We start from the raw sequence: 26,623 nt of genomic DNA, 5'->3' as shown, positions 1-26,623 counted from the left end.
CTGTCAATGCATCTGCTATTTCCAAGGCCACCTCCTTAAGTACTCTGGGATGCAGTCCATCAGGCCCTGGGGATTTATCGGCCTTCAATCCCATCAATTTCTCCAACACAATTTCCCGACTAGTAAGGATTTCCCTCAGTTCCTCCTCCTTACTAGACCCTCAGACCCCTTTTATATCCGAAAGGTTGTTTGTGTCCTCCTTAGTGAATACCGAACCAAAGTACTTGTTCAATTGGTCTGCCATTTCTTTGTTCTCCATTATGACTTCCCCTGATTCTGACTGCAGGGGACCTACGTTTGTCTTTACTAATCTTTTTCTCTTTACATATCTATAGAAACTTTTGCAGTCCGTCTTAATGTTCCCTGCAAGCTTCCTCTTGTACTCTGTTTTCCCTGCCCTCATCAAACCCTTTGTCCTCCTCTGCTGAGCTCTAAATTTCTCCCAGTCCCCAGGTTCACTGCTATTTCTAGCCAATTTATATGCCATTTCCTTGGCTTTAATACAACCAATACTATTGGTTGGATGTTCCTCCTAATGACTACCCATTTCGGAGTGGACTTTGATAAGATGTACCAAATGCGTTAACCAAATGGAAAAGAGCTTGTTAAGTGAGGAAACTGTGAACTAAAGTTATTGATCAGGATCAAGTTGAATTCTCCTTATATGGAGTTGTATTGTAACATTTGTATAATGATGTCATGCAGAATTGTGTGGATTCTCACTTCAAGGAAGTGAGAGAAATGTATTAAAAGTAGCAATTTTACTGATATCTTGGATTCAAAATACATCTGATCAACTTGTACTGTAACGTGTTCGAGTCCTCCATCTATCCAAGCCCTGGTGCAGTTATAAGTGCATGTTAAATAATGTTGAATGTACAGTGTGCTTCATAAACTATGGACACTGGCCTCAGTGTCTCAGAATCTTACGGATTTGACGAGTAGAGAGAACATCTAATCATAACTAAATCCTTCCTCTAACAGTTGTCACCTCAGAGTGCGGCATTACATCCTAGAATAGAGACTTAACGGTCGCAACTTGATTTTTCCACCAGGTTGGTGCAGTGCTTCCAGCCATCAAGCTACTTTCAGTACTGGAGTATGATTTCAACTATGTCCACGGCAGAGTTGAAATCTAACCTTGATAACAGTTTCGAGGAATTTATCCTTGTACAGAATTTATCCTGGTGTCATGTCACGGATGTTGCTGAGCAGCTGCAAGACATTCTGGGGGGAGAGGGTGAACAGCCAGAGGTCGTGGTCCACATCAGTACCAATGATATAGGTAGGGAAAGGGATGTGGTCCTGCAGGCACTGTTTAGGGAGCTAGGAGAGAGATTAAAAAGCAGGAACTCAAAGGTAGTAATCTCCGAATTACTCCCAGTGCCACGAGCTAGTGAGTACAGCAATAGGAGGATAGAACAGATGAATACGTGGCTGGAGAGATGGTGCAAGCGGGAGGGCTTTAGTTTCCTGAGGGATTGGGACTGCTTCTGGGGGAGGTGGGACCTGTACAAGCCGGACGATTTGCATCTCAACAGAGCCGGGACCAATATCCTCACGGTTGGTGGTGGGGTGCGGGGGAGGGGGGTGGGGGTGGTTGCTCGTGCTGTTGGGGAGGGTTGAAACTAGCTTGGAAGGGTGATGGGAACTGAAAATAGATTCAGTAGGGAGGGGAGTAAAGATGGAATTGGAAAGCAAAAATAAAGAAAGTGAGTTTGAAGGAGAGAGGAAACATGCAGGAAAAAAGTGTAAAAAATCAAATTTAAAGGCACCTTGTGCAAATGCACGTAGCATTTGTAACAAAATAGATGAGTTGATGGCACAATTTGAGACAAATGGGTCTGATCTGACAGCCATTACAGAGACGTGGTTGCATGTGACCAGGACTGGGAATGAAATAGTCAGAGATATTTGACAATCCGGAAGGACAGACAGAAAGGAAAATGAGGTGGGGAAGTTCTATTCATAAAGGATGGAATCACTGCAATAGTAAGAAATGATATTGGCTCAAATGATCAGGATTTTTAAACAGTTTGGGTGGAGATAAGGAACAATAAGAGAAAAAGTCACTGGTGGGCGTAGTTTATAGGCTCCCTAACAGTAGCAACTCTGTTGTTCATGGGTAATTTTAACCTCCATATTGATTGGACAAATCAAATTGGTCAGGGTAGCCTCGAGGAAGAGTTCATAGAGTGAATAAGGGATGAGTTCCTTGAGCAGTGTGTAATGGGACCAACCAGGGGGCAGGCTATCTTGGATCTGGTCCTATGTAATGAGACAGGATTAATAAACAATCTGCTAGTAAAGGATCCCCTTGGAATGAGTAAACATAGCATGATTGAATTTCAAATTCAGATGGAGGGTGAGAAAGTTGGATCTCTAACCAATGTACTAAGCTTAAATAAAGGAGACTATGAAGGTATGAGGGCAGAGTTGGCTAAAGTGGACTGGGAAAATAGATTAAAGGTAAGGCGGTTGATGAAGAGTGGTGTACGTTTAAGGAGATATTTCACAACTCTCAAGAAAAATATATTCCAGTGAGGAGGAAAGGGTGTTAGAGAAAAGATAGCCATCCACGGCTAACGAAAGAAAAAAAGAACGGTATCCAATTAAAAACAAGGGTAGACAAAGGGGCCAAAATTAATGTGAGGACAGAAGATTGGGACGCTTTTAAAAGCCAGCAAAGAATGACTAAAAAAATGATTAAGAAAGGGAAGATAGACTACGAAAGTAAATGAGCACGAAATATAAAAACAGATAGAAAGAGTTTCTATAGGTATATAAAAAGGAAAAGAGTGGCTAAAGTAGATGTTGGTCCCTTAGAGGATGATACCAGGGAATTAGTGATGGGGAACATGGAAATGGCAGAAACTCTGAGCAAATATTTTGTATCAGTCTTTACAGTAGAGGACACTAACAATATTCCAACAGTGGATAGTCATGGGGTTATAGCAGGGGGAGGAACTTAACACAATCACAATCACTAAGGAGGTGGTACTCAGTAAGATAATGGGACTAAAGGCAGATAAATCCCCTGGACCTGATGGCTTGCATCCTAGGGTCTTAAGAGAAGTAGTGGCAGGGATTGTGGATGCCTTGGTTGCAATTTACCAAAATTCCCTGGATTCTGGGGAGGTCCCAGCAGATTGGAAAACTGCAAATGTAATGCCCCTATTTAAAAAAGGAGGCAGACAAAAAGCAGGCAACTATAGACCAGTTAGTCTAACATCTGTGGTTGGGAAAATGTTGGAGTCCATTATTAAAGAAGCAGTAGCAGGACATTTGGAAAAGCAAAATTCGGTCAGGCAGTGTCAGTATGGATTTATGAAGGGAAAATCACGTTTGACAAATTGGCTGGAATTCTTTGAGGATGTAACGAATAGGCTGGATAAAGGGGAACCAGTGGCTGTGGTGTATTTGGACTTGCAGAAGGCATTTGACAAGGTGCCACATAAAAGGTTACTGCATAAGATAACAGTTCACGGGGTTTGGATAATATAATAGCATGGATAGAGGATTGACTAACTAACAGAAAACAGAGAGTCAGGAATAATGGTTCATTCTCTGCTTGGCAATCAGTAACTCGTGGGGTACCGCAGGGATCAGTGCTGGAAACCCAACTATTTAAAATCTATATTAACGACTTGAAAGAAGGGACCAAGTGTAATGTAGCCAAGTTTGCTGACGATACAAAGATGGGAGGAAAAGCAATGTGTGAAGAGGACAAAAAAATCTGCAACAGGACATAGACAGGCTAAGTGAGTGAGCAAAAATTTGGCAGATGGAGTATAATGTTGGAAAGTGTGAGGTCATGCACTTTGGCAGAAAAAATCAAAGAGCAATTTATTATTTAAATGGAGAAAGATTGCAAAGTGGTGCAGTACAGCGGGACCTGGGGGTACTTGTGCATGAAACACAGAAGGATAGTTTTGAGTATGTCGGCACCTTTGCTAATGACTCCACGAGGCAGGGTATGGTACTTAAACTGTGTAGACTGTAGTCCTTTATTTGCAGCTCCTCGAGTGAGGGCACCAAGCTGTGAGCTTCCTTTTATACTGGGTTATCTGCAGTGTGCAGGTAACGCTTAGGTCTCCAGCAGCAGCACCCTCTGGTGTACAGGTAAGGTGTGTACAGTGTAAATGTACATTCAGTGTTAAAGACATCATACAACAATGCAAGCATGCATAAATAACAACACCCCGCCACCACCCCCTAAGCATTTTTCCAGCCCTTATTATCATGACCTGGGGAGGTGATCAGCAGTGGGCTATGGGAGGTTGTGGTGAGGGTGATTTAGATGAGGGGATTAATGTAGTATCTCCAAATTTGCAGATGACACTAAGTTGGGTGGCAGGGTGAGCTGTGAGGAGGATGCTATGAGGCTGCAGAGTGACTTGGATAGGTTAGGTGCGTGGGCAAATGCATGGCAGATGAAGTATAATGTGGATAAATGTGAGACTATCCACTTTGGTGGTAAAAACAGAGAGACAGACTATTATCTGAATGGTGACAGATTCGGAAAAGGGGAGGTGCAACAAGACCTGGGTGTCATGGTACATCAGTCATTGAAGGTTGGCATGCAGATACAGCAGGCAGTTAAGAAAGCAAATGGCATGTTGGCCTTCATAGCGAGGGGATTTGAGTACAGGGGCAGGGAGGTGTTACTACAGTTGTACAGGACGTTGGTGAGGCCACACCTGGAGTATTGTGTACAGTTTTGGTCTCCTAACTTGAGGAAGGACATTCCTGTTATTGATGGAGTGCAGCGATGGATGCCATGATGGCGGGACTGACATATCAAGAAAGACTGGATCAACTGGGCTTGTATTCACTGGAGTTCAGAAGAATGAGAGGGGATCTCATAGAAACGTTTAAAATTCTGATGGGTTTCGACAGGTTAGATGCAGGAAGAATGTTTCCAATGTTGGGGAAGTCCAGAACCAGGGATCACAGTCTAAGGATAAGGGGTAAGCCATTTAGGACCGAGATGAGGAGAAACTTCTTCACCCAGAGAGTGGTGAACCTGTGGAATTCTCTACCCCAGGAAGTTGTTGAGGCCAATTCACTAAATATATTCAAAAAGGGGTTAAATGTAGTCCTGACTACTAAAGGGATCAAGGGGTATGGCGAGAAAGCAGGAATGGGGTACTGAAGTTGCATGTTCAGCCATGAACTCATTGAATGGCGGTGCAGGCTCGAAGGGCCGAATGGCCTACTCCTGCACCTATTTTCTATGTTTCTATGTTTCTATGTTTCTATGTGCCAGGTGTGATCCCTGTACTTGAGGCTGGCCTCATACATTTCCCCGCCCCCCCACCTCACACAGATCATGTGGGTGTCACTGTTGTGGGATCCCTTAGAGGGTTAGCCGTTGAAGCAACTGGGTCGGGTGCATACTCTGTGATGTGAGTAATTGTGTGGTGGTGGGCAGGTCCACAGGACTGGATGGGCTCCTTGTCCTCCAATTGGGATGAGAGTCTGTTCATCCCAGGATTTGCCAGGAAAGCTGGAGGGTCTTGGCCTCTGGCTCCTGGTGTTGGTCCTGGTGGCCAGGGGGTGTAGGTCTGGTCTGGGGCAAGTTGTCAGTGGTGGTGTCTGTGTTGCCCATTGACCACTGTCTCTGCAGTGGGTCTGCTCCCACTGGGTGTGTGTGAGCCCTTCCTGGGGCATCTCATTTGTTCCAAAGGTCCAGGCTACATGGTCTGGTAGCTAGCTGGACCTAGGGGGGTCTCCCACAGGGGGATTCCTCTAGCATGTGCATGGTCACTGTAAAACCCAGTGTCCTTTAGCAGTGTCCTACCTGTATACATGACACCTTGGCTCTGATCACACATAGTCTAGCCTACATTATTGACTGCCTTTACATTATAAATTAAAGCATTTGCATCACTTTTTGGTGTCATGGTCTCAGCAGACATGGTTACATTAGGCATTTCAAACTCTCTGTCATAATCATCAAACATAACATGTTTGTTCTTAACCTTACTTACACAAGCATTCATTTAATTTGTCACGTTAGTTTCACGAGCATCACAATTCATGTTTACATTATCATATTTGCACCCTTTTACTGGATTTTTAGCTTTAAAGTCCCTGTCAGCATTAAGCTGAAACTGTCCCTTTACATTTTTTAGGTTACCGGTCTCTTTTAAGGGAGCCTTCCAATCCGATTGACCGCTCGGTACCACGTGTCGCTTCTCCAACGCTGCCCTCATGGTCTGACCGCGGCCATTTTGATTGCAGGTTCTTCTCCTCGTGGTGCAGCCGCTGTCTTCTGACTCTCCTCCAGGTAGGTTATGGTGGTCTTTTCTTCCTCAGGTTCGGCCATGGACGTCGGGAATCCACTTCTTTCGACGATGTTCACCTCTTGGAGTCCTGCCCCGGCCCGGAAGGTGGAGTTTGGATTTTCGGTCCTGGAGATTTCACCGCGATGTTGTGGAGTCATCGCCGTACAGTCGAGCTGGACAGTGGGATCTCCAGATGCAGCGATGGATCCATGTTTAATGTCGATTGCTGGATGTTTGCTGTCAATTGCTGTAGCCCCGAGGCTGTCACCATTTCGACCGACTTGGACCGGGTTCATCCAATTCCTTCGCAGCAGTGTGGACCATCGCCGGCTACTATTCAAAAGGGAGATTGTTCAACATGCCGCCCTGGGAGACATGGATGTCCACGCTGCCAACGACCAGGATTTTACCTTTGGTGTAGGTGAGCAGCTTCGCTTGGACAGGATGCAGTTTTAGTCGATTGGCGGGATTTATCCAAATTTTTTCAAAGGTCGTTTGGCTCATTGTGGACTGGCTCGCCCCTGTGTCGATCTCCATAGAAACTGGGACCCCATTGATGTCTACTTCCATCATCCACAGAGAACTTTCGGTGGAGCTGGTATAAATTCCGTACTCTTCGACCAGGGGTTGAGCAGCTTCATGTTCATCTGTGTCAGAGCCTCGGTGATCAGCCAACTCTTCAGAGATGCCGTGAATAAAGCTTTTTCTGCACATTCTTTGAAGGTGCCCTTTCTCTTTGCAGCCTTTGCATGTATAGTCTTTGTAGCGGCATGGGTGGGCCCAGTGGTTTCCACCACAGCACCAGCACGGGGTTAGCCGGTTTGCCCCATGTGACAGACTCAGGGTTGTGGGACTCGGGCAGCATTTCTGCCTTTAGAAGTAGCCATGTGGTGCATTGCGTTCGCCGGTTTAGAGTCCTGGGTCAGTATCCGCCTGAAGTCGCCGGCCGAAACCATGTAGGCCTGGCTCATTTGAATTGCTTTCTGCACGGTGACTGTGATGTCTGCAGAGAGCAATTTGTGTAGGAGGCCTTCTTGGCCGATTCTGATGAAAATATGTCCCTTCGTGCTTCATTTAGGTGGCCGCCAAAGTCACACGGTTCAGCCAGTCTCCTTAAATGTGCAGCATACTTCGCAATTTCTTGGCCTTCGGGTTGCCGGTAAGTGTAGAATTGGTGCCTGGCTGTGAGGATGCTTTCTTTTGGTTTTAGTTGCTCCTGTTTTAGTGTTACAAATTCCTCATAGCTCTTGGTTGTTGTCTTCTCTGGGGCTAGCAAGTCCCCGACAAGACAATGGATAGTGGGCCCACAAGTGCTGAGCAGGATGACCCTGCGCTTTTTCGGTCGTGTAGCCGGTGTGTCCCCATCTAGGTCATTGACTATGAAGAAATGTTTCAATCTTTCTACAAAAGCATCCCAATCTTCCCCATTGGTGAATTGCTGAAAGTTGCTGAGGTTCGACATGCTGAGCGTGTATATCGTGACCTCGTCGCCAGTTATTGAATATGTAGGCACCCTTGGTAATGACTCCACGAGGCAGGGTATGGTACTTAAACTGTGTAGATTGTAGTTCTTTATTTGCAGCTCATCGAGTGAGGGCACCAAGCTGTGAGCTTCCTTTTATACTGGGTTACCTGCAGTGTGCAAGTAACCCTTAGGTCTCCAGCAGCAGCACCCTCTGGTGTACAGGTAAGGTGTGTACAGTGTAAATGTACATTCAGTGTTACAGACATCATACAACAATACAAGCATGCATACATAACAGATAGTATGCAGGTGCAGCAAGTGATCAGGAAGGCCAATGGAATTTTGGCCTTTATTGCAAAGGGGATGGAGTATAAAAGCAAGGAAGTCTTGCTCCAGTTATACAGGGTATTGGTGAGGCCACACCTGGAATACGGCATGCAGTTTTGGTTTCCATATTTACACAAGGATATATAGTTTCGGAGGCAGTTCAGAGAAGGTTCACTAGGTTGATTCCGGAGATGAGGGGGTTGACTTAAGATGAAAGGTTGAGAGCGATGGGCCTCTACTCATTGGAACTCAGAAGAATGAGAGGTGATCTTATTGAAACATAAAAGATTATGAGGGGGCTTGACAAGGTAGATGCAGAGAGGATGTTTCCACTGATGGGGGAGACCAGAAGTAGAGAGCATAATCTTAGAATAAGGGGCCGCCCATTTAAACTGAGATGAGGAGAAATTTCTTCTCTCAGTGGGTTGTAAATCTGTGGAATTCGCTGCCTCAGAGAGCTGTGGATGCTGGAACATTGAATAAATTTAAGACAGAAACAGACCGTTTCTTAAACGATAAGGTAATAAGGGGTTATGGGCAGCGGGCTGGAAAGTGAACCTGAGTCCATGTTCACGTTGAATGGCGGAGCAGGTTCGAGGGATCGTATGGCCTACTCCTGCTCCAATTTCTTATGTTCTCATGTACATCAAGGAAGAGAATTCATGTTGAACATGGGCGGACACAAAGACTGATGTGAATGGGTGATGACCCTCTTTTTGAAATTCGTTCATGGAATGTAGGCGTCGCTGGCAAGGCCAGCATTTATTGCCTATCCCTAATTGCCCTTGAGATGGTGGTGGTCAGCCGCCTTCTTGAACCGCTGCAGCCATGCTTTGTTGTAACGGTTTGGTACAACTGAGTGGCTTGTTTGTCCATTTCAGAGAGCAGTTCAGAGATCACCACATTGCAGTGTGTCTGGAGTCATATATCGGTCAGACCAGGTAAGGACAGCAGATTTCAGTCCCGAAGGGGCATTAGTGAAACCGACGGGCTTTTACGACAATCCGGTCGTTTCACGGTCACCATTACTGATACTATCTTTTTATTCCAGATTTATTCAACTAACTGAATTTAAATTAAATTAAATTAACAGCTGCCATGGTGGGATTGAACCCGTGATTCTGGATCAATTTATCCAGGTCTTTGGATTGCTAGTTCAGTAACATAACCACTACACTAACATTTGGATAAGGATTGTAACAGTAAAAGGGCCTGATGTTGCAAGAGTTATATATTACCTGACAAGTTTTAATCAGGCCGTTGGAAGAGAACCAAAAAAAGCAGTTTGACACCAAGGTTGCAGACCACCCTGGCAGTACATTGTCCCAAGCACTACCCTGCTCCCTTCTTCTATCCCAGAAATACGGGCATATCCTTCCTACATTGCCAGCACTGTCTGCCAGGCAGAAAATCGGAGCTGTAGTTCAGGTCCAAAGTTGTTAAATTCAATATTAAGGACCAAGGGCTGCAAAATGTGTGGTAGGAAGATGAGTTGCTTTTCCTCGAGGTTGGGCTGATCTTCATTGGAACAGTGTAGAAGGCAAAAGGCAGAGAGATGAGAGTGAGAGTGGAAGCAGGGAATTGAAGAGGCAAGGAACTGGGAGCTCAGGGTCATACTTCCAGTTGTTCGGCAAGATAATCACCTCATCTGTGTTGGGTCTCCCCAATGTAGAGGAGACCTGTAATCGATAAAGTCAACTCTGGAGTATTGTGTTTATATCCTTGTTGGCTGTACACCCTGAAAAACACTTTTGAAATACTGTGGCGCAAGATGGCTTCTCTGGATTAGGAAGAAACCTGTTGCTTGGCGAAACACGTGGGGGGCGGATCTCTCCCACAGAAACTGGTGAGAGAAACTAGGGCTGTTCAAATGAACACTTGCCTGTCAGCGGTCAGTGATACCAGAGCTGGGTGCTCTTAGGAAGGCCAAGGGACTCTTTTGTGTGTGGAGCCAGGCTGTCTAGGGAAGGGAGTAAGGTGCTAGGACAAGACTGACACCTGCATTGTCTCCACAACGGTCCAGCAATCAGTACTGATCGACCATTTAACACTCACTCGGGAAGCCTGCAGAGATCGATCGGCTGGCTTTGTTCAGACCCCAGCACATCTCAGATAGCGCGACATAAGACCTGAAGAAGCCAGAAAGGTTCCCTGGAGGCAACAGAACCATCCAAACCCAGCCAGGATTGTGGATTGCAGCAGTATAACTGTCAAGCGTTTTTGAAGCTCAATCTTCGCTTGATCACATCCTACGTGAAGGCACATTTGCCCAACCCTCGAGGATAAGGACCAAGAGCAAATACTCACTTCTCCAACCTGACGGACATCAACTTCAACCTGGATCTCGCATGTTTAAGCCAAGCACGGGGCCGTGGATTCGAACCACTGAGGAAGGACCAGCGCGCAAGGAAGGGCGCATTGGGTGAGAACTCAATAGTTGCACACTCACCAATCGATCCATGAATGTGCATGAGGGGATGTCTGTGTTCCCTAACCAAACCAGTGGGGTGTTTGGAGTTAGGTGTGTCCCGGGCGGGTTTAGCCCGTGGGAAGGGTTGGTTTGTTGTAAGGCTAATAAGGGAAGTGCACTGTTTTACTGGGTATTACTGCACTGTGTGGTTCCACTTCACAAGCATCTGGCGAGTGGAGTGGAGGTGTTGATCTGTTGTAATAAACCTTGTGTGATTTTGAACTCGAAACGTTGGTCCGTGTCTCACTATAAGACAATCCGTTGCAACTCTTTTCGCTCTTACATAAGGACAGGCTTAATGTACTTGCTATAAATCAGATTGGCTAACTGTGAGAGACCTATTGGCACCGGTCTCTGTGGAAAACCAACCCGTAGCACAGCAAGCAAGGCAGGGCCGATTTGGCACCGGTCACTGACTTATTTGGACCCTACGGCGATTCCGTGAACACCTCGGGAAATAACCGGAGACGGACCACTTACAGATCTGGTGACCACGAAGGGCCCGGAAAGGTTACGGATATCTCTGAGAATGACCAGTGTGGAAAGTAAAAGATGCGGTATTAAGGATAGGATAGCCTCATACGTTTTTACAAAGATTAATGTGGCCCAGCAATGACTGCTGGACATGGTTCATTCTGACAACCCTCAGGATAGGGCTGCAGAGTGGGCAGGGAATGTAAAGCACAAGCAGTCAAAGGAAAAGGCATTTTGGCTCTTGTGCCGACAAAGGCAAGTCCAACTGCTCCGGCATGAGGTCGAATGCCTCAAAGTGGGGCTGAGAGAATCAGAAGAGCAGTCTGACGCTCGAGAGATAGTAGGGAAAGGGTTCGTGGAGGACTTGCATGAAGAGAGGCAGGAGAGTCGAGCATTGGAAGAATCTTCCCGTACTGCTGGGGAGTACCTCCGATGCCAGGTCACGGAAGCCAAATGCAACGAGCAGGCATTAAGAGAAGAAAATGCCAGGTGAGCAGTGAAAGCTGAAGAGCTAGGAAGCCAGTTACGGGACATTAAGGCCGCATACAGGGTAGCTAGCAGGAGGAGCTACGAGGATTGTTACCACGGTCCCTGCGAGGGAAGAATTAAGAACTTGACCCAAGCTTTTTCAGGAGCCCGAGGCATGGTCTACCTTCTGGTGCCGGGCAAACCGCGGGTTGAATAGGAAGTCAGGAACCTCCTCCGGTACATGAGGAGGAAGCTCAGGTTAGGATAGTCCCAACGACGCCAGAGGTGCAACCGAGACCGAAGTGTCCTCAGCGGCAGCAGAGGTACAGCCCACCTGCACCAAACTGCGACCAGGGACCGATACAGAGTGATTATATGGTCCCATTCTCCTCCCCTCAGTTACAGGCCATGGTAGCTGGGCTACCAAAGTTAAAACAGGATGGGAATCCCTCGGTTTACTTCACGGAAGTCGAGCAAGTAGGGGGGAATTAATGGGTGTAACGATGATGAGACACACAGGCTGATACGATTGTCCTTGGATGGGAAATTGTATCAGAACTTGTCCGCAGACATGAAAGCAGGGCAAGGCACCACAGAGGGGTTAAAGGAGGAAATCCTGAGTGTGTTGGGGCATACCCAGGGTAGTCCGTTCTCACAGGTAGAGTGGACCTTACAGTTGGCCAGCGGGGCACCAGCCAGTGTACGCAAGGGCAATTGGAGGGGCACCAAACTGTGTGTCACCTATCGGGGCCCCCAGAAATCACTGGCTCAGGACCCTAATCGCGAACAGCTTGCCACGTGTTAAAGCCAAAGCTGAAGCATGGTTCAACACCGAGGACCCCGCAAACACCGAGGCAGGCGTTGATAGAGAATTCAAACAAGCAGTCTGTGAGACAACACACATCCCAGACAGAGCTGCTACGTGAATGGGAGCACGTTGCATTAAGTCATCAATCAACTTGACATTTCAGGACCTTTGGCAGCGAGCCAATGAGGGGTTAACAGTATATCAATTGAGCCAATAAGGTCAAAGAAGGCGAGTTCTTTTCTGTAAATTGAGCCAGGTATAAAAACAGCCATGTTTTGCCATGTGTCTCAGAAGGACAATGGTCTGGCTTAAAGCCAAGAGCCTGTTGCAGCTGCCAGAATTAAAGTTATGTTAAACCTACAAACGGAGTTTGCATTTCATTGAAAATTAAGAGATCTAACAGGTGTAATCCGTAAGTTAGGGTTGGCCTTTAAGACCAGTTGTGGGGAAGAGGCCAATAGTAAGGGCAGGATCCACGCGATCAAGGCCAGTCAAGGGGATAGGTGAGAATGGCATCAGGATGGGCCCCACACTGACGAGTCGAAGACTTGTTTTAGGTGTGGAGAAATGGGGCACTGGAGACGGGACTGCCCACTCCAGAAAATGGGACCCGGCCAAGGAGGGCCTCCCAGGAGGAAACACCAGCCCACCAAAGTGAAAAGGATGACCGAGGAACCTTTCGGGGTCCCAGTTGCAGCCCTCCGCATAGTGCTGGCGAAGGACAGAGGAAGGCTAGATGCTGTCATGAGCAGCATTGTGGAGACCGAGCCCATATGCCCTCCCTCATCCTGACTAGAACGTGCCCAACCTCAACCTCTATGAGGAGTGGGGCAGGCCCTGTGTGAAGATGGGGGTCAAGGCGGTACAGGGGAAGTATTTGGTGGACACTGGAGCTTCAAGCACGGTGGTCCACTGAAAGGACCCAACCAACTCGCCCTGGTCTAACAAGGTCCCATTTGTTTAATGGAATTCACAGGGAACGAGCAGGCGGGAGCAATGTCCTAACCCCTGAAGATACAGTTACCATGTGGGAGTGTGTGTTAATGAAATGGGAGCAACCCGGGTGGGGAGTCATCGGGTCCGATTTTATATTAGCATACAGGATCATTGTAGACATGAGGAATCACAGCCTATGGGGGGCAGTAGGATCAGACAAGATGGAAGAGGTGTTAGTTATTCCGGGGGACAAGGGGGGCAGGGATAGTGTCTGCACCATGAACCCCAAGGGGAGTTACAACCTGGAACAGTTGGTCAGTATCACCCCAGCCCAGTACCCGGCAGATGTGAGGCATAACCTCGCAGCATTCACCACCCACAAACATGATTGTGGACGGGTGACTGAAGTAGAGGTTTGAGTGGACGGGGACCCACTGTCACGGCCTCAGAAACAGTACAGTTTTCCCCGGGAAGCGGAGGTAGACTTGGAAACGGTGCTGGGATCCCTAGTACAACAAGGAGTGCTGAGAACGATTGCCATGCATGTGAACTCCCCACTCTGGCCAGTCAAGAAACCTGACCAGTCATGGAGGGTCACTGTAGACTATCGGGTCCTCAACAGCAACATCCCAGCTTGCGCGCCCACAGTTGCAGCTGTCGCCGACCTGATCGGAAATATCTCAGTGACCATGACCATGTTCACGGTCCTGGATATTTCCAATGCGTTCTGGTCAACCCCTTCACCGGGAAGACCAGTATAAGTTTGTCTTTACCTTTAAAGGGCAACAGTATACTTGGACGTGTCTTCCCCAGGGTTTTCGCAACAGCCCCTCCATTTTCCACCAGAGCATGGCCAATGCTCTGAAACAATTTAGCCAGCCCCAGCAGCTGATTCAGTATGTGGATGACATTCTCCTTTTCTCTTTGGATAGAGAGGAGCACAGGCCAGTGCTGGACGAGCTGCTAAAAGTATTAAGGTTTAATATCTGTAAGATTGTAATGTTCGTAGCTCCACACTGTGCATGTGGACGTATTGTGTACTGCAACTACAGATTTAATAATTAAACAGGCCAGGCTGTTCTAGAGGCTTCCGAGGGCTGCCTGCCATGTTCGAAAGCTGTGTGTGCTGTGCTCTGTGAATATATCACATTGGCGGCGAGATGGGATTTTTCGGATGATTTAAAGTTGAAATTTTGTTGGTGAAGGATTCTGCCAGCCGACAGAGAGACTTTGGGAGCTTCTCTGTCTTTGGAAAAAGCTACAAAGCTACAAAATCTGAAGTAAAATAAAGCACACTGTGTGAACAGTTAGAAATTAAAATGGCAGCACCCGCAGGTGTAATGGGACATTTGGGTGAATATTGACATGACCGGGAATGTTTTAAAGCGTATGTGGATCAGCTAGAAATGTATTTCACTGCAAATAACATAATCGAAGTTCCAGAGAATGCAATCCAGAATCAGGCAATATTGGAACGTAAGAGAGCAATTTTCTTATCGGAGGCAGGTCCGGTATTGTATGAAACGCTGATAAATCTGCTTGTGCCTGACGAGCCAAAGGACACAACACTTAAAGAGATTTTAACGAAGCTGGAGCAGCACTATAAACCCAAACCGTTAAAAATTGCTGAAAGTTATCATTTCGGGATACGGAATCAAAAGTCTGATGATTGTATCAGTGATTACATTGAGGCATTAAAAAGCTACCGATTCAGTGTAATTTCGAAAACTTTCAAAACCAAGCATTACGGGATCGTTTTGTTTGTGGGGTGAAAAATTATGCGCTCAGAATAAAGTTATTGATGACGGATGACTTGACTTTTGAGATTGCTTGTCAGCTAGCGAGGTTGATGGGCATGGCCGATCAATATTCCTGAGAATTGCAGAATAATTACGGGCGTCAATCAACTGAGGTGAATCGCCTGCAGATTCAAAGTAAAAGGCAGAGGGGGCCCAAAGTCTCAGAAACTGGAAATTCTAACAGAGTGTCGAAGTCGTGCTATAGGTGCCTGGGACAACACATTGCTCAAAGTTGTCCATATGTGAAGGCAGAGTGTTTCTTCTGTTGAAAGACTGGGCATCTTGCGAAGGCACGCCGACTGAAGGGTAAACCAGCTTTTAAAGCTATGAGTCCAGCGTTCAAAGCTATGAGTAGAAATCCCAAAAGATTACATAGCATGGAAGAACAACAACAGGACGAGGAGATATTAGAGTTGCACGTTATCAGGAGCAGGAGGTTAATGGACAGTGATTCAGAAAGTATTAAAATCCACATAGATGTAGTGGGATTCAAGGTAACAATGGAAATTGACACGGGTGCATCCGTGAGTTTAGTACAGGAGTTGCTGTACCTCGACAAATTGCGTGATTTCCCATTGGAGAAATCCAAGATAGAGCTGCGAGGCTACTCGGGAGAGAAAATTCCTGTGGTAGATCGTTTCACCGTACCGGTGAAATACACGGATCAATTTCAGAACTTGCCTCTAATAGTAGTGAAAGGAGACAAGCCTGCCTTACTCGGAAGAAATTGGTTGAGATCACTGAAGCTGGATTGGAGTGAGATTTTCCATGTGGAAGGGAGATTTGCATCAACAGATGATGTTATTAAGAAGTATCCGAAGGTATTCTGCGAAACGGGCAGTCCCATCCAAGGCTTCAAGGCGAGTGTCAGGGTACAGAAGGATGGTAGATCGGTTGACTACAAGCCATGTTCCATACCATATGCACTCAAGGAGAAAGTTGAGCAAGAACTCAAAAGACTAGAGACAGAGAACATTATTTGTAAGATAGATCGATGTAATTGGGCTACACCCATTGTAGTTGTACCTAAGTCCGATGGTAAGGTAAGACTATGAAGTAACCGTAAACCAGATTCTAGAGGGTAAAGTCCCCAATACATTGCCGAATATTGAAGATTTGTTCATAACACTGACAGGTGGTCAAATCTTCTCAAAACTGGATCTTATGAATGCATACTTACAGCTTGAACTAGATGAGGAGTCCAAGTCACGTTTGACTATAAATACTCATCTCGGCCTGTATCAAGTTAATAGGCTACTAGTTGGAGTGTCTTCCGCCCCTGCCATATTCCAAGGGGTGATGAACCAGATTTTGCAAGGTATTGAAGGGGTAGTATGTTATTTGGATGACATACTAATTTCAGCACCAAATAGGCAAATTCATAATAACATATTGAATGAAGTCCTCAAAAGGCTAGAGAAGCACAGAGTACGAGCAGCTGCTCGCAAGTGTGAGTTATTTAAAAACTCAGTGGAGTTCTTAGGGTACAGAATAGACACAGATGGTTTACATCCAAACATGGGAAAGCTGGATGCAATCAGAAATGCACCCACTCCCAGGAATGTCACTGAACTTCGTTCATTCTTGGATCTTTTGAACTATTATGGGATGTTCCTACCAAATTTGGTTACAGTATTACATCCACTGAATGAACTATTGAAAAAACAGGTCCATTGGAAGTGGTCAAAAGAATGCGATACAGCATTCAAGGAGTGGAAAAGCAGATTGGTAGAGGGTACCATGTTAGTTCACGATGACATATCTAAAGAGATTATGGAGTTGGGGCAATGATCTCTCATGTATCACATAGTGGGGAGGAGAGACCAATTGTTTTTGCTTCACGCACTCTCAGTGTCACTGAGAGTAATTATGCGCAAATTGAAAGGGAAGCTTTGCTATTAATTTTTGGGGTCAAGAAGTTCGACAAATGCTTGTATGGTCATAAGTTTATCATCGTTACAGAGCATAAGCCCCTAACAGCAATCCTCCATCCAAAGTCCCCAGTTCCAACATTAGCTGCAGCCTGAATGCAGAGATGGGCTTTGATTTTTTCAGTATATACATATGATATTGAATACAGACGATCAGCTGATCACAGTAATGTTGATGCAATGTCTAGATTGCCTTCCCCATCACAAGTTGCACCTGATGGGGAAGAGGTCTTCTATTTTTCATACATTGATGAACTGCCAGTCACAGCTGAAGAGATTGATAGAGCAACCAAACGTGACCCGGTGGTGTCAAAGGTGTATGATTATATTGTAACTGGATGGCCAAACCAAGTAACAGACAAAGATATTCATCCATTATTTATTCGAAGGAATGAATTATCAGTCGATAAAGATTGTATAATGTGGGGTGCAAGAGTGCTTATACCAAATAAATTCAAATCCAAATTATTAGGAGACCTCCATGACCAGCACCTGGGAATGTGCTTGACCAAGAGTTTTCCACGCAGTTATTTATGGTGGTCAGGTCTGGATAAAGACATAGAGTAAATCGTGAGTCACTGTACGACATGTCAATCGGTATGCAAGCAACCACCATCAGTACCATTACTGCCATGGAAATGGCCTCCCAGGGTGTGGCAAAGGCTACATATTGATTTTGCTGAGCTAGAAGGAGACCAATTGTTCATTGTGATTGATAGCCATTCAAAGTGGGTTGTGGTGTTTCCAATGTGGAAAATAACAACAAGTAAAACATTAGACATTTTTCGAAGGTTATTTTCTTTATTTGGCCTCCCAGAAGAAATTGTTTCGGATAATGGACCACAATTTCATTCAGAAGAATTTGCACAGTTCACAAGCAAAAATGGTTTGAAACATACACCGTACCACCCTGTCTCGAATGGTGCAGCAGAGCGCACTGTACAAATTGTAAAACGTGCCCTCACAAAACAAATGTTGGATCCAAATCCAAAGAAATGACAGTTGTTATTGAATCACTAATTGGCTAATTTTTTGATTACATATTGTAATACTCCTCATACAACAACTGGTAGAACACCAGCAGAGTTGTTTCTCAAAAGACAGCCATGAACCAGATTCTCGTTGTTAAAGCCAAATTTGGCACAGTCTGTAGAAGAGACACAATTAAGACAGAAAGAGAATCATGATAGAGGTAGAGTAAAAGAGAGAAGTGTGAAATTAAACCAGAAGGTGAGAGTGAAGAACCATCACCATAAATGGGTAAAGTGGTTAACAGGAAGAGTGGTGAAGATATGTGGTCTCGCATATATTTGGTCAAGATGTTTGATAATGGACAGGTTAGGTTTGTTCATCTTGATCATATTTTACCTGCAGACATGGATGGAGTTGAAGGTGGGAATGATTCAATTATTTCTGATAGTTTTGATATACCAGTAGCAAACCCTACATCGAGTGTACTGGAAACAAATCCAAGGGAAAATCAGAATGTAAGTTTGAGTCTGAGTCAGGAAAACAAACAGCCTGAAGTTGTAGTGAATTCAAATGAAAATCAACAAAATTCTGTGGAGGAAAACGTTCCTCAGGATGAGCCTCGAATGAGCGTAAATTCGACACCATGTTTGGAAGGTTCTGTTTGAGAGCAAAGGTATCCTCTTCGAAACAGAAAACAAGTGGATAAGTTAAATTTGTAAATATGGAAAAAAATATGTCTATATCCTGTGTTATGTATAAACATGCAAGTTATGTATGATGTTGTTATAATAACTTCTTCAATAAGGAGGGAGAAGTGTAATGTCTGTAAACTTGTAATGTTTGTAGATCCACACTGTGGATGTGGACGTATTGTGTACTGCAACTACAGAGTTAATCATTAAACAGACCAGGCTGTTCCGGAGGCTTCCAAGAGCTGCCTGCCATGTTAGAAAGATGCGTGTGCTGTGCTCTGTGAATATATCACATAAGGGTGGTGGTTTTTAAAGTTAACCCGATGAAAGCACAGGTTGGCAGAAGGAGGTGAAATTCCTCGGGCTGACCGTCAGAGTGGGTGAGAGGGCCATTGATGAAGCCAGGCGTAAGGCAGTACAAGAGCTCCCAGCCCCCAAAACATATCAGGGGGTCAGGTCCTTCATGGGACTCATTGGTTACTGCAGGGACTTCATTGAAGGCCAAGCAGCCACGGTAGCCCTTCTACTTCGGCTCCTCCGCAAGGGAGTCGAATGGGAGCGGGACATCAATTGCTAAGAGGCATTCAGTCACCTGAAAAGGGATTTGCAGACAGCACCTGCATTGGGTGCAATTAATCAGGGGGAAGAGTTCTCCCTGGAGGTATCGGCCAGCGGGGACAGCTTAAGCGTGGTGTTGCTCCAGGAGCGACACAGCAGGCTGAGGCCCGTGGTCTACCCCTCCAGGATTCTCACAGATGTCGAACGGGGATATTTCAACTGTGAGAGGCATTTGCTAGCCACGCATTGGGCCGTAAAGCGCTCCCATCTCTTTACGGGTTTATTCCCACTGACACTCCGAACCCATCACACGCCCACGCAGATGCTGCTGGATGGCAGGATTAAGGATGGGGCAGTGAGCAGTGCCCGCATTGCTCGCTGGACCCAGCTGCACTCACAGACAAATCTGATAGTGCAGGGGTTGACCGAACCCAAGTTAGCAGCTATTATGATCTACCCAGGAACAGCCCATATGTGCACAGTGGAATGGATATGGGATGCGGAGGTGGGACTCAGGGCCGGGATACACCCGACGGGCCGGGACATCTATGTGGATGGGTCCAGCACTGTGTCCGACGGGGAGCGTCTCACCGGGTGAGGAATCTATGACCCAACCGTTAAGGCTCAGAAGGCCATAAATCTCCCTAACACCATGAGCGCTCAGCACGCCGACCTGGCAGCAGTGGCCTATGTGGTGACCCATCCCGACAAGTTCCCTACGTTATACACCATTTGCTCAGATTCGATGTTCACGTGCAACTCCTGCACGGAATATTTGGCAATCTGGGCAAGGCGAGGATTTAAGTCTGTCGATGGGAGACCCCTAGCCACAGCATGGCTGCTGCACAAGATTTTAGAGGCCACTGGCACACGAGGGGATTACTATATCCACAAGGTGAAAACTCATTCCAAAACGGAGTCGAGAGGGGAAGGGACCAAAAGGCCGACGAGCGAGCCAAAAGGGGAGCTAGGGAGGTCATTTTATGGGATCCAGGTAGAGCAGGTCCAATAGCGGCGATCCGGGACAGAGGAGGCATGCAGGGGGTAGCTCTCGCATTGGATCTCAAACATGCACAGGCCCAGGACCCCATTCTTAAAGCCGTCCTACTAGGCAGGGAAAAGGGGAAAACGTAGAGGGTCCCTTCGGTACTGCAGACATTTGCGTCCTGGACGGAATGCTGTTCAAGGGGAACCGGTGGGTGGTCCCAGCACAGCACCGAGAGGAATTCCTCCAGCTGTCCCACGGGGGTCCAGGGGCAGGACACACGCGGCCAGAAACGACTTGCAGAGAGTAGAGGAGGCAGGGTGATGGCCACAGCTAAGGGAGGATGTTCGGGACTTCTGTGCATATTGTCTGGTGTGTGCAGCAAACAATCCCTACCCCCAGTGCAGGAAGGCTCCCCTGGGACCCACCAGGAGGGTGGAGGGGCCATGGCGATCATTGCAAATTGATTTCATCGGGCCCCTACCCACCACTAAATCAGGTAATAAATACTGTTTAGTCCTGGTGGATGTCTTCTCAAAGTGTGTTGAAGTTTTCCCTTGCCGGACGGCCACAGCCCTGACCACTGCTCGGATCCTGGTAAAGGAGGTATTCTCCAGGTTGGGGCCGCCCCAGGTAGTGGAGTCTGACCAGGGAAGCCACTTTACCGGCCAAGTGATGCAAACCACCCTGAAACTCCTGGGAATAGAGGGGAAATGGCATGTGGCTCACAAGTCAGCGGGGATTGTGGAACACATGAACCACACCCTGAAGGAACGGTTGAGGAAGGAGGTGGACCAGTTCCCAAAAACCTGGGACGAGGTTTTGCCTCTGATTCTCATGGGGGTCCGGGCCAGCCCCTCCTGGAGCACAGGATACTTCCCTTACGCGCTAATGACCGGAAGGACCATCCGCACTCCAACGCATGTGTTGGTGCCGGTCCTCACCGAGACACAGCTCCGGGCAGTAGAACGGGATAAGTTGATACAGCAGCTGTACAGTACTTTAAAGCAAGTCCACATGCAGGCAGCCAGCAGCCTGGGGAGGCAGCACCAACACAATTGGCTGTTGCTAGAGCCTCAGCGCATGCATGGATGGGAGGTGGGGGACCAGGTAATGGTCTGTAATTATGCCCGAGTGGGGGTGTTTGAGCCACTGTATATGGGGCCGTACAACATCGTTGACAAGGTGAGCCCCATGGTTTCCGCAGTGAAGCTCTTCATATGCACGAAATGGTTCCACATCAGCCAGTGCGAGCTGCTCAAGCCAATGATGGAAGGACCAGGGCTAAAAGGCACCAGGGCACCATCATGAGCCTGGTGGAGGTGGGTCTTCCTCCCCTGATTTGGGACAATGACTGTGGTGTAAGAAATGATACAATGAACTCCATACTGTGAGCCAGTGACCAGGTATAACCTGGTCAGTCTTTAATGGCTTCCAGAAGTGAAGATACAAAGGTGAAGTTCAGGTTATATACCGAGCCCAGCACGAGTGTACCTATGACCCTAGGACCTCCGCTGGTAGTGCACCTGGTGGTGGGTATACATTACATCATACCCCCCCCAATTTTTGGCACAAGTCCATATTACAAGGTCAGACGGTCCAGAGCTCTTCGCTCCCTGGTTGACCGGCTCAGTACAATCCCAGTGCTTTCCGAGTCTCTCACGACTTGGGGCTGGGCGTTGACCACAGTGAGATCTTTTGATGGGCTGGACATGAGTTGATTGCTCGACTAAGCTCGCGGTGTCTTCTTCCAACTGTTCCGGTCCGTCATTGTGTATTAGTTTGATTTGATCAATGTGTTTCCTGCACATCTGCCCATTTTTGAGCTTAACCTTATACACCCGGTTACGCTCCTTATCTGTAACATTGCCCGGGAGCCACTTGGTCCGTTGACCATGGTTAAGTACATACACTGGGTCATTTACAGATATGTCGAGTGACACTGTGTTGCGGTCGTGATATCACTGCTGGCATTGACGTCGGGTTTCAACATGATCGTTAAAGTCACGATGGCCTAGAGGGAGCCTGGTTTTGAGGCCTCTCTTCATCAATAGTTCCGCAGGCGGGACCCCGGTGAGCGTGTGTGGCCTTGTCCTGTAACTGAGCAGTCTGCGTGACAGGCATGTCTACAAGGAACCGGGAATTACGCGTTTCAGGCTCTGCTTGATGGTTTGAACTGCCCGCCCCGCTTGACCATTGGACGCGGGTTTGAACGGGGCTGACCCCACATATTTTACGCCGTTACGTTTCATGAACTCTTGAAACTCCAGGCTCATGAAACACGGTCCGTTGTCGCTGACAACAATGTCTGGCAGACCATGTGTGGCAAACATGGCTCTCAGGTTCTCAATGGTGGCAGTGGAAGTGCTGGATGACATGATCACACATTCTATCCATTTTGAGTAGGCATCCACCACCACAAAAAGCATTTTACCGAGAAAGGGGTCTGCACAGTCGATGTGGATTCTAGACCACGGTTTTGATGGCCATGACCACAGACTGAGCGGAGCTTCCTTTGCGGCATTGCTTAACTACATGCAAGTGCTGCACTGATGCATGCATGAATCTAAGTCCGAGTCAATGCCAGGCCACCAAACATAGGACATGGTGATGGCCTTCATCATGAAAATACCAGGATGCGTACTATGTAACTCCCGTACAAATCTCGCCCTGCCTTTCTTGGGCATTACAACATGATTATCCCACAGTAAACAGTCGGACTGGATGGAAAGCTCATCTTTGCGGCGACTGTACGGTTTCGTTACATCACCCATTTCCTTGGGGATAGTCGACCAGTCCCCATTTAGAACACAGTGTTTTACAACCGATAAGGTCGGATCCTGGTTGGTCCAGGTCTCAACTTGTTGAGCAGTGACAAGCGACCCTTCACTCTCAAAGGCATCAATGACCATGAGTAACTCTGCGGTCATTGGAGTTTCCACCTCCGGTGTAGGCTATGGTAACCGGCTCAATGCATCAGCGCAGTTGTCAGTGCTTGGTCTAAGGCGAATGACATAATCATAGGCAGATAATGTTAGCGCCCATCTCTGGATATGGGACGTTGCATTGGTATTGATACCTTTATGTTCCGAGATCAAAAACATAAGCGGCTTGTGATCGGTTTCCAGCTCGAAGCGAAGCACAAACAGGTACTGGTGCATTTTTTTAACCCCATAAACACGTGCTAAAGCCTCTTTCTCTACCATACCGTAGGTTCTTTCTGCCTTGGACTGGCTTCGAGATGCGTTTGCAACTGGTTGTAGTTTGCCTGACTCATTGGGTTGCTGAAGTTCGCAGCTGACCCCATAGGACAACGCATCACAGGTCAAAACCAGACGCTTGCATGGGTCATACAGTACCAGTAGCTTGTGGGAACACAACAGATTTCTAGTCTTTTCAAAGGCTCTGTCTTGAAGTTCACCCCACACCCAGTTGTCTCCTTTCCTGAGCAGCTTGGGCAAAGGCTCTAATACTGTGCTCAATTTGGGTAAGAAGTTACCGAAGTAGTTGAAAAGACCCAGGAACGAACGCAGCTCCGTCACATTCTGGGGCCTGGGAGCATTTTGATGGCCTCTGTTTTCACTTCTGTAGACCTGATTCCGACTGCAGCAATCTTTCGTCCAAAGAATTCGACCTCTGGTGCCATGAAAATGCACTTCGAACGTTTCAGACTGAGTCCCACTTTGTCTAGACGACGCAGAACCTCTTCCAGATTGTACAGGTGCTTGGCGGTGTCACGACCTGTGACTAGGATGTCGTCTTGGAATACCACAGTCCTGGGGACAGATTTCAATAGGCTCTCCATGTTTCTCTGAAATATGGCTGCCACTGAACAAATGCCAAAAGGGCACCTGTTCTAAATAAACAGTCCTTTGTGCGTGTTGATGCACGTAAGTTTCTTTAATGATTCAACTAGTTCCTGTGTCATGTAGGCCGACGTTAGATCCAGTTTGATGAACGTTTTTCCCCCAGATAGCATTGCAAAGACATCATCAGCTTTCGCTCGCGGGTACTGATCTTGTTTCAAAACTCGGTTGATCATGACCTTGTAGTCTCCACAAATCCTGACCGTGTCGTCGCCCTTTTCCACCAGAATAATTGGACTGCCCCATTCATTAAATTCAATCGGTGAGATGACCCCCTCGCATTGTAGCCTGTCCAATTCGAGCTCGACCTTTTCTCTCATCATGTGCGAGACCGCCCTGGATTTGTGATGGATGGGCTTTGCGTCTGGGCCGAGGTGAATCTGCAACATGGCTCCCTTGAAGCTGCCAATTCCCGGTTCAAACAGTGAGGGAAATTTGCTCAGCACTTTGAGCACACTAATCATCATCCGCTGATGACAAAGCTTTGATATCGTACCATTTCCATTTTATTTTCTTGAGCCAACTCCTGTCGAATAACGATGGGCCGTTGCCCAGGATGATCCATAACGGTAGATCTTGAACCGTTCCCTCGTACAACACTCTTATTGCTGCACTACCGATCGCTGGTATGAGCTCTTTGTTGTAGGTACGCAACTTCGCACTTATCAGACTCAGCTTGGGTCTCTCTGTGTTGGTCTCCCACAGCTTTTCGAAAGTCTTCTGGCTCATTATCGATTGACTCGCACCCGTGTCTAATTCCATGGATACCGCTACGCCGTTTTATTTTACCTCCATCATTATTGGTTGGCTCTTTGTTAGGAATGCACGTACGCTACACACTTCCTCCTCGGAGCTCTCAAATGCCTCGGGCTGCATCACCAGATCCACGATGAATTGATCATCATCCACGTGGTGTGTCGCAGCTTGCTTGCTCCGCTGTGGACACGTCTGCTGAAGATGCCCCATCTTCGCACATCCTCTGCATACATACTGCCTGAAGCGGTACTGATGGGGTCGGTGATTGCCCCTGCAATGCCAACATGTTGAGCTCGGTTTTGCGCCCGATGGCGGGCATTGAGCAGCTCCCGTTCTTGCAAGTAGGCCCTGCCATATGCAACTCTGCCGGCCATCGATACAATTTTGTACACATTACTTGCCATGGAGTTCCTGTTTTGTCGCGATATCTTTTCTGCATGGACATGCAAGCCTGGGCGGTGGTGATGACCTTGCTGAGGTCCGGCTTCTCTGCAGCCAGCGTCTTACTTAAGATCGCCTCGTGGTTGACCCCGATCACGAAAAAGTCTCACAGCATTTCTTCCAATGCAGGCCCAATTTTGCAAGGCCCTGCAAGACATCTTAGGTCGGCAACAAATGCCGCTACGTCCTGGCCTTCTGGACGAACGTGTGAATAGAAACAATATCTGGATATGAGGATTCTTTCCATGGGTTTATGTTTTCCCTAACTAGAGCACAAAGTTATTTGTAATCCTTTTCAGCAGGAAGAGTGGGTTAGAGCTGATTTTTGATGAGTGCATGGATTGTGGGGTCACAGACGGTGAGAAGAACTGCCCTGTGCTTCTCATCATCCTCGTCTTTTTTTCGGTCGTTGGCCACGAAATACTGATCAAGACAATTCATGAAATCTTCCCAATCCTCTCCCTCATTGAATCTCTTGAGAATTCCAACAGTACTCGATCGTGCTGTGCTCGCCATACTTTTGCGTGGGTTCGTATTTTCCTCATCGCCAGTTGTGGTGTAAGAAATGATACAATGAACTCCGTTCTGTGAGCCAGTGACCAGGTGTAATCTGGTCAGTCTTTAATGACTTCCAGAAGTGAAGATACAAAGGTGAAGTTCAAGTTATATACCGGGCCCAGCACGAGTGTACCTATGACCCGAGGACCTCCAACGGTAGTGTCCCCTGGTGGTGGGCAGATATTAAATACATACATTACAATGACGACCCGGTGGACGGGGCGGTAAGGAGGAGCAGTCGGATCCCACAGCCCAGGGTGGCGTGATCACCTCCCTACGCGCCCACCGCGAGCCGCAAGAGGTTCCGCGTGTCGAGTCATGGGGCTCTCGAACCCTGCGGTCATCGGGCCCACAGTGTGTATAGTATGTTTTACATTTCGTTTCGATGTCGGTCTGTGCCTGTGCTGCTGCTTGTGTATAACCCGATGGAACTGTGGAGGAGAAAACCCTCTCACAGGATGGATTTTTGCTTGTGTTTTATGCTATAGGAAAGTAAGGAAGTCCAAAAACACCAAGAGAATGCCAGGAATGTTCACTGTGGTCCTGTTCCTGAGCTGGTTTGGGATCTTCAGCTTGGGGAGGGAGACACCAAGGAGTCCATCCTCTACGGCTGCACCGGGGGGAAAGTACCCACCGTGGTACAGCGGGGTAGGACTGGGGACACCGACGGTGTGGCAGCCTACTTCCATGAGGGAAGATGGCCGGGGTGGCTGAGGTCCAATTCCACTCGATATCCAGCAGCAAGGGTTTCACGTATGGCAAAGCTTCCATACCGTGCCCTGAGCTGCAAGTCACGGCCACACGGGTTTGGGTGACCGAGGGGAGGT

The 26,623-nt window shown here is 47.3% G+C and overlaps 1 protein-coding gene across 9 annotated transcripts in view; it reads left to right on the top strand.

Moving 5' to 3' along the window:
- Window positions 1–26,623, top strand: part of LOC139265225 (uncharacterized) — a 152,558-nt gene that overhangs the window by 81,464 nt on the left and 44,471 nt on the right. For 7 of the 9 annotated variants that reach the window (XR_011593511.1, XR_011593510.1, XR_011593508.1 and 4 more), the window contains one exon: window positions 6,138–6,292. The exons of the other annotated variants lie outside the window; for them this stretch is intronic. Coding sequence is in view for 2 of the 7 variants with exons in the window: in XM_070882153.1 (XP_070738254.1) it covers window positions 6,138–6,292 (155 nt within the window). In the remaining 5 variants the exon portion in view is untranslated. The remainder of the gene's footprint in view (window positions 1–6,137; window positions 6,293–26,623) is intronic. 9 annotated transcript variants of the gene reach the window in all.

This window comes from Pristiophorus japonicus, chromosome 6 (assembly GCF_044704955.1).
Source record: "Pristiophorus japonicus isolate sPriJap1 chromosome 6, sPriJap1.hap1, whole genome shotgun sequence".
In the NCBI taxonomy this organism is placed as follows: Eukaryota; Metazoa; Chordata; class Chondrichthyes; family Pristiophoridae; genus Pristiophorus; species Pristiophorus japonicus.
Note: the sequence above shows the minus strand (reverse complement) of the source record. Positions and strands in the feature narration are given on the sequence as shown.